Raw genomic sequence first — 8,202 nt, forward strand, 5'->3', positions numbered from 1 at the left:
GTGGCAAAGGATAGTAGCATTGTCCCTCACTACTGAAAACAGGGAATTTGTCATCAGCCAGCTCTTTGCCATCTGCCAGCGGATGGCAAAGAACGTCTTTGCCATCTGCTTATAAAAAACAGATGGCAAAGAACTGACAGACGGCAAAAAACATGGTTTCCATCAGCCAATTCTTTGCCATCTGCCAGTGGATGGCAATGGCAAAGAGGTTGGCAAATTCTGTGGCCGTCAGGGATGTAATGGCGTACCAGCCCCACCTCTTTGCCATCTGCTGGCAGATGGCAAAGAGATGAGGTTATTTTTTCAAGTAAAAAAAAACTGTGGCCTCTATCCCCTCCCACTCTCCCCTCCTCTCCCTCTCTCCCACGCATCTCACCCGCCGCCGCCCAAGCACCCCGCCGCCACCCTCTTCCCTTCTCGATCTCGATCCGCTGACGCGGCGTGAATATCCGTCGTCCTCGAGCTGGCTACTCCGCCACATCCCCGCAGCGGCAGAGGAGGAGTCAGGGGTGGAGCTCCCATTCGGCGGCAGCCGCAGCCATCCCTCAATGCGCCCCGAAACCCTAAGCCCGCGGCATGGCGACCGAGCTCAATACCCCTCTCCATCCTGCACACGGTATGGATCCCTCCTCCCCTTTTGTTCCTTCTTCTCGTTTTCTTCATCACCTTCCGCATCTGACGGGGGCTCGCCGTGTGCAGTCTAGTTTTGGGGCCATGGAGGAGCAGCTGCTCCCATCGGATCTGGGGAAGGAGGACGCTCACCACCACCACGCTGCTCAACCTCACCGCCATGATTATGTTGCCAAGGTGACCTCTTTCTCCCCCTCTTCCTCTGTTCGTCTCGATTCTTGGCTCCCTTCCCTCCCTGATGCGGTTGGTTTCCTCACACGAGCAGACCACCATATGGTGGAGTCCTCTTCCACTCCGACGACTCCCACTGGTGGCCTCGGTTCTGCTTCCTCCCTGACATTAGGCGGTAAGCCACTACTCTCTCTCTCTCTCTCTCTCTGCTTTGTGTCCACGGCCAGAGAGCCACGGTGAAATTTTGTGCAGGCCATCGAGCCATAGGGTTTCGAGTTGTTTCAAGCCAATTAAAACATTCATCCTGAGATTGCGGGTGTGTAGTGTTCCCCTTGCCGGTGTGATTGCCGACGTGGCCTGAATAGCTTCGTCAGCAAGAAGAAAACTGAGAGAGAAGAGACTGAGTGGAAAGTTCATAAATGTTCAGTCATTTTCAGTCTGCTCCCTTCACAATGTTCAGTCATTTTCAGTACTTTGCACAAATGTTCTGGCCTGGCAAATGATTTTTGATGTGCAAAAGGGTAGTTGCTTTTTGGCATGGTCTTGGCGTAAATATTGATCGTCAAACCTAGGAACAGAAAAAAAAGTTTTTCACATTTTTTTTCTGCTGAATCATTAGCTCATCAAGTTGTTTGCCCGTCACTCGCCTCTCTTGCTGTTTCAGCATGAGGCACAATCTGAAGTACTGAAAATTAGTAAATCATGCGCATTTAGTTTTAGCACTGAGTCTCAGATCATGCGTACAAAGTACTACTACTACTACTACTACTAGAACTAATGGCGCTGGAGGTGTCTTGATGCATATGTTGACCATTTGGAAGATTGCTTCGGATATCTAAAAATCTATATTTCTTTCCAGCGCAAAATCTATCAAGTTCATGTACTCAATTACAACTGTCATGTCGTGACTGTGGTGTCTGGACTTCTTGCACAAGCGCAGCCTCTAACCTAGTGAGCTCCTTTCCCCAATTAGTTTTACTAGTCGTCAACCCGTGCATCTGCACGGGCTAGCACTTGCAGTATTTTTCGCAAGAGAGAGTTTGTATGAATTATAAAAAAAACTCATATTGTTTTAGTATTTGTCTTTAGATATGCAAATAAATTGTTTACCTTTATTAGACATAGACAGGAGGAGTCACATACCTTCCTCCAATTTGTAATTAGATCATATGTTCGTTACCTCTAATACTCAACTGTGTCACAATGTATGCATATTTCGTTGTGTCATAGGATAGTACACCCTTAGATTTAGACCGGATTTGAAAATATGAGCATGTGATATTACGGTCAGATAATTAGTGCATCCATGGAGAAAAATAGTTGCAAATGAAAAACTCAATACATGATTCCTTTACTAATTTTTGGAAGTCTATAGAAGCCCCCAAAATGAAATGTGTTGGTGTCGCATATGTCGTACTTCTCCGGATAACAAAACGATTGAGCCTGATTGAGTTAATTTGATCTTAAAATATGCAAAATACACTGATAAAACATTTTACGGATTAATATTGACATATACAACATGCATAAGTAGAAGTGCACTACATGGAACAACAATAATAATCCAGTTCCGTTTGATTAAAAATGATGTTGAAAATAGTGGATCCCTGCACGGTGTTCTAGCGTTTCATATTCTCTCGGCCCATTACATTTTGCGAGGTTTATTTTACTACCATTTTTAGTGATAGTGGAAACATTTAACTGCAGTTTACATGCTTCTCTAAACGTCTAGATTTATGCTTTCAACATTGACGGGGATATTTTTTATCATTTTTTAAAGCAGTTGTACTTTGGATACACGCTGAGTTTGCCGCAGTAAGTATTCCTATTTATTGGTATTTTTAATAGTTAGTTTCATGTATTTATAAGGCCACAAAAAGGATATAATCATGCTTTAGATACCGGTAATTATCAGCAACCCCACACTTGCAAACAATCAGGAATTCCTACTCAGGGAGTATCATGCAAAATACTCCCTTTGTTTCTAAATATAAGTCCTTTGAGAGTTTTAAATAGAAACTACATATGGATGTATATAGACGTATTTTAGAGTGTAGATTATCTTATTTTGCTCCGTATGTAGTTTATATTAGAATCTCTAAAAAGACTTATATTTAGGAATGGAGATAGTAGGAGAGACCGTACCTCCCAAAACTACAGTGCATGCAAGAGAATTAAAAAATTGTCTAATACTTTGCATGAACCAAACCTGCATGATGATCTGTTTGCATTTGGGACATCGTATGTATTGTGCCATGTAAGGTGTACCTCTGTGTCTAGTCTGAAGCCGGTATTCCAGACAGCATGGAGAAGACCAATGAGTTCGATGCCTTGGTGCAGCAGGAAAGGCCAAGCGACTGAATCTTCAAAGGGAAGACGTGGAAGGCATGGTAAAATCTGTACGTGATAGACAACATGCATGGACTCTCTATGTATTTGATCCAACGCTTGTAAACAGAAAATACAGAGATTGAATGGATGGTTTGCTCTGTTTAGGAGACATGAAGGGTACGTGATGTACTGGGCCTACAACATGCGTGACTTGTATTCACCTGGACTCTTCTTTTAAATTAGATGGACTCTTCTTTCATCATTTTTTTGAACCGGCTCTGCTCTAATCTTTTATTTACGGGGGCTCTTATCTAATCTTGATCAGAGAGGACGGAGAGAATCACGTGAGATTGGGAGAGAGACAGAGCGCATGTTCCAATCTTTTTCTTTTTTTTCGTTTGGGAATTTTTTTATTGACGTGGGAATTTAGGATTGATCTACACCGTAATAACTCGGCCCCACCAAATTAACGACTCCTAATTTCTAATTAATGTGTGAATTTCTAGGGAGTCTGTAATTAGTATAGGTATATATTTTGTTCTTACTCCGTTTTACTGTATTGATAATACATAAGAAGACGTGGCGATTAGTGGTCAATGCTTAATTTTGCATCTTTCCCTTCAACAGTTCTGGATATAGCATCATCTGCTATTATTGTCATTCTTCCACCAACAAATTACTTGACCGTCAGTTTTGCTCTGTGAATGAAATACACGGGCAACATTTCTGTCATTTCTTCCTGATCATTAGTTCTTGTAACTTGATGATCTAAACCTGGTGCCTTTTTTCATAAACCAGGCATTTGGGCGCCAGAGAGATGGTGGCTGGAGATATTTGATTAACCGATTCAGGCATCTGCGAATGCTTCTGGTTTCATATAGCCCTTGATGATTTGGACGGGACCCAGGGAGCCGAAGTTTGCTCTGGTAACCGATACAATCAAGGTAAATATGAACTCAAAAGATTCAGTAGCTTTGAAACACCTACGTGATCCTAATTCAGGATGGAATTTTTGCATGCCTGAAGATTCTAAAGGCTTGGTCAGTAAGGAAGAGGACAGTGGCGACTCTCATGGTAAGCTGGCAGGCAACGACTCTCGTGGTTACACCCCCGGGGATGGTGTGCCCAGTGACCTCATTTTTCCATGGTTGCTCATTTTGCTTCGTTACTAAGCAGACTTCAAGGTTGCAAATCTTGAATGCTGTTTATGTTATTTCTTTGTGTGTTCTTACTCTTAGGTATGCACTAGCTTAGCATTTATGTTATTGATAGACTAGCAGCAACATTGTGTGTTCTCCTTGCTGGTGTGATCGCCGACGTGAGAGCTGGCCTGAATAGCTTCGCCAGCAAGAAGAAAACCGAGAGAGAAGAGAGAGTGAGAGTGGAAAGTTCAGAAATGTTCGGACGTTTTCAGTCTGCTCCATTTACGATGTTCAGTCATTTACAATAGCTTGCACAATGTTCTGGTCTGGCAAATGTTTTTAGATGTGCAAAAGGGTGGTAGGTTTTTAGGCATTTTCTTGGCGTAAATATTGATCGTCAAACAGTTCTGTATGTAGAATCATATGCTATTAATGTCATTCTACCACCAACAAATTACTCACCTGACATTTTTGCTCTGTGAATGAAATAAAAACGCATCACTTACGATTTATTGCCTGCAATTCCGATTTCTGTTCTAGGCTTGGTTGAGTTCTGCTTTATTTTCTAAGAAATTATGTGTTGGATTTGGCACGGAGCTACTGCATCGTTTTGTTTTGGCACTTGGTTCTTCGTCAATGCTGAGCTATTGTAAGTGAATCTATTTATTTGTGCCTTACAAGTGCTCAACTGATTGATGGTAACGCTATGCTACGTAATTTGCTCTTCATGAACGGTTAGCCCTATTTTGATAAACATCGTTATCACACATTTTAGTTGCATCATAATAATCTTCTTCTTCTAACTTTCTTCTTTCCCATTTTACAGATTTGCTTAAGATCACGGAAGCTTGGGTTGATGGAGTGCTTGTATTTAGTTTTTGTTTTGACCTTGTGAAACTTGCTATCTATGGATGAAACTGTGTAATATTGATGAAACTATGTATATGTACGGATGAAACTTGCTACTATTGGTAACATGTATTGGATATATGTGTTCATGACTATTGGTAATTTGTGTTGAATATGCTATATTGGTCATATAAATATATTTGTGTTTGATTTTCTGTGAAAATGAATTGATATAAGAAAAACAAAGTTAAATGGGGTCATTTTGCCATCAGCTGGCAGATGGCAAAGAGGCCACGTGTCATTTACATGTAAAATTTGGGCTGGCCTATTTGGGCTCTTTGCCATCTGCCAGCAGATGACAAAGCTCTTTGCCATGTGCTGGCAGACGGCAAAGCATGCAACCTTTGTCATCTACTGGCACACGGCAAAGAGCCTGCAGCCTTTGCCATCTGCTGGCCGACGGCAAAGAGCCTGCAACCTTTGCCATCTGTTGGCTGACGGCAAAGTATGTCGTTAGCCTTCTAACGGGGCTAACCCCGTTAAGAGGCTTTGCCATCTGCCAGCTGATGGCAAAGCCACAGGCTCTTTGCCATCAGCCAGCAGACGGCAAAGAAGCCTTTGCCGGCAGGATTTCAGACAAACTGTTTGTCATCTGCTGGCAGATGGCAAAGCCTTTGCCATCCGCCGACCATGCCTGCCAGATTCCAGTAGTGCCTTCTCTTCTTTTCTCTCTTTTTTTGGGCCTTCTCTTTTTATGGCCTTTTTTTTGGGTTCTCTTTTTTATGGCCTTTTTCTTTTTTTGGGCCTTCTTGGGATAATGCTCTAGAAAATAATGATCATCACACTTCTATTTACAACTCAATGATTACAACTCGATACTAGAACAAAGTATGACTCTATATGAATGCCTCCGGTGGTGTACCGGGATTGCGATGAATCAAGAGTGACATGTATGAATTATGAACGGTGGCTTTGCCACAAATACGATGTCAACTACATGATCATGCAAAGCAATATGATGATGCGTGTCATAATAAATGGAACGATGGAAAGTTGGATGGCAATATATCTTGGAATGGCTATGGAAATGCCATAATACGTAGGTATGGTGGCTGTTTTGAGGAAGATATAAGGAGGTTGTAGCGACCCGACCTCAAACGGTCAAGTCTTTGTGCTTCAGTGTCATCCCTGGATCGGTAATGCTGACACACACAATACTCGAAGGATTTATAACAGAGTAGCAATCACACACTTATTACATCGAATGTCTCAAAAGAGAACTTATTACAATAATATGGCTTAAGGCCATCTAATACGATAACAACGGAAGGCTTGGAAGATAAAGCGAGTCCATCAACTCCAACGGCATAGCTGAGCTGCATGGCAACGACCTAACGAACCTTACTCCTCGTCTGAAAAGTCTGCAACATAATATGTTGCAGCCCGAAACGGGTCAGCACATGGAATATGCTGGCAAAGTAACACAGTAGAGCAACAAAAGAATAATGCTATCACTACATGCATATTTGGCTGGTGGAAACCTCTATGGTTACAGTTTTGCGAAAAGCCAATTTTTTCCTACAACAAAGGAATAGATTTTAAATTCACTATCATGGTAGTTGAAACATCATTGAGAAAGTTCCTCCAACTCAATCCCAATTAAAGTGATTAACAACCCAACAATATTATTTAAGAGTGATGAGATACTTAAGATACTCCAAGTACTAGATACTCAAGATTGTCCATAACCAGGGACACGGCTAACCATGATTAGTTTATACACTCTATAGAGGTTTGCGCACTTTTCCTCACAAGACTCGATCGCCTCCGTTGTATTTCTCGCACTACATGGTGTTTGAGAAACGGATGACCGAGACACGGTATTTCAGAAACATTAACTCTCTACTCCGGGCAGACCATACCAAACCTACAAACCCACTACCAGCTGATCCACCTCTTCAAGAGCTTCACGTAACTTACTCAACTATGCTAGAGCCAATATTAGCTTGTGGCTGCACACGGAAGTTTCTAGTATGAATAATCTAAGTTCCCTTTGACCCTGGGTGGCGGTCCATAGGAAGATCACACGGGTACTCCGGGATTTCCAAAAATACAGGCAACACTGGGTACTCCAGGTGCCTCAATCCACCCAGATGTAAGTTTAAGTTGCCACCTTAAGTTGAACCATTAATTAACAATCTCACATCTGTCATGGATTTCACTCACCCAAACCACGTCTACAAGCATAGGATAGCAGTATAAGCAAAGCGTAGAAGTAACTCCCAAGGGTTTGAATGTAACAGGGTAATAGGTTCTATCTCATCAACTACTTCCCAACCCACAAGTTAATGTCATCCTAATCATGCAATGTTTGAGGATTGGAACTAATGCATAAAAACTGGGTGGTAAAGGGATATGATCAAAGTGTTACTTGCCTTGCTGACGATCTGCGAAACCTAGAGACTCCAAATAACACGCTTCACACTCCGGGAATTCTATCGCAAACAAACAATAGCATACATAAGCAACTAACAAGAAACATGGGTAAAACCAAAATAAGAAGGTCTAACTGGAAAGTTCAACTTAAGAACTCCGGTTTGCAAAAAGAATCAAATCAAACGGAGCAACGAAACTCAAACGGTGAAAGAAACAAGATCCGTTTACTAATATGGACCTAGGTCAAATTTTACAGTACCAAAATCTTGTTCAAGTTGGTTAAGCGGAAAGAGGGTCTCGAGACGAAGATCTAGACGCTTGAATCGCCTGATTCCGACTAACGAGCGAAAAGAAAAACTAAAACGAAAATCAGATCAAAAATCGTGATCAGAAATAATCGCGGATTAATCCGATAAAAAGAAAACGGACGAACAGACTAACGAACGGGCGTTCGTTAGCTGTGGCTAACGGGCGAAAACTGTTCGTTAAAACGAACGTACGGACGAACGTCCGCAAAATAGAAGAATCGGAAAAAAACCGGCGAACCGATCTAAAAAACGAACTAGGTTTCTAAAAAAAACGGCGGCTCGGGTCGGCGCGGTACCTCGGCGAGGCGGCTCCAGCGAGGCGGGATCGGGCGGCG

General features: G+C 42.3%; 1 protein-coding gene across 11 annotated transcripts; it reads left to right on the forward strand.

Annotated features, from left to right (window-relative positions):
- The first annotated feature begins 332 nt into the window (after positions 1 to 332).
- On the forward strand, positions 333 to 5,159 carry LOC119301626. 11 transcript variants are annotated; one of them, XR_005147128.1, is made up of 6 exons: positions 333 to 616; positions 700 to 807; positions 896 to 976; positions 1,661 to 1,752; positions 3,931 to 4,076; positions 4,159 to 5,159. XR_005147128.1 is itself a non-coding variant. In XM_037578622.1 (4 exons), the coding sequence occupies exons 1-4, from the start codon at positions 549 to 551 to the stop codon at positions 3,120 to 3,122; spliced, it is 279 nt and encodes a 92-aa protein (XP_037434519.1). In that variant the 5' UTR covers positions 333 to 548; the 3' UTR covers positions 3,123 to 3,921. The 11 variants fall into 11 exon arrangements, 4 of the variants coding, with proteins under 4 accessions (XP_037434519.1, XP_037434516.1, XP_037434520.1 ...); XR_005147129.1 differs by lacking the exon at positions 1,661 to 1,752 and having other exon boundaries at positions 4,159 to 4,206; positions 5,101 to 5,145; XR_005147132.1 differs by lacking the exons at positions 3,931 to 4,076; positions 4,159 to 5,159 and adding exons at positions 2,585 to 2,616; positions 3,142 to 3,921.
- The last annotated feature ends 3,043 nt before the right edge of the window (positions 5,160 to 8,202 follow it).

Source organism: Triticum dicoccoides, chromosome 5A, assembly GCF_002162155.2.
Source record: "Triticum dicoccoides isolate Atlit2015 ecotype Zavitan chromosome 5A, WEW_v2.0, whole genome shotgun sequence".
Lineage (NCBI taxonomy): Eukaryota > Viridiplantae > Streptophyta > Magnoliopsida > Poales > Poaceae > Triticum > Triticum dicoccoides.

Excerpts from the sequence above, each read along its gene's own strand:
- LOC119301626 (XM_037578619.1), top strand. The coding sequence starts at position 549 with ATGCGCCCCGAAACCCTAAGCCCGCGGCATGGCGACCGAGCTCAATAC. Across the intron at positions 617-699 it reads CCCTCTCCATCCTGCACACG|TCTAGTTTTGGGGCCATGGA; the intron begins GTATGGATCCCT and ends CGCCGTGTGCAG. Across the intron at positions 977-3,141 it reads TTCCTCCCTGACATTAGGCG|CAGGAAAGGCCAAGCGACTG; the intron begins GTAAGCCACTAC and ends GCCTTGGTGCAG.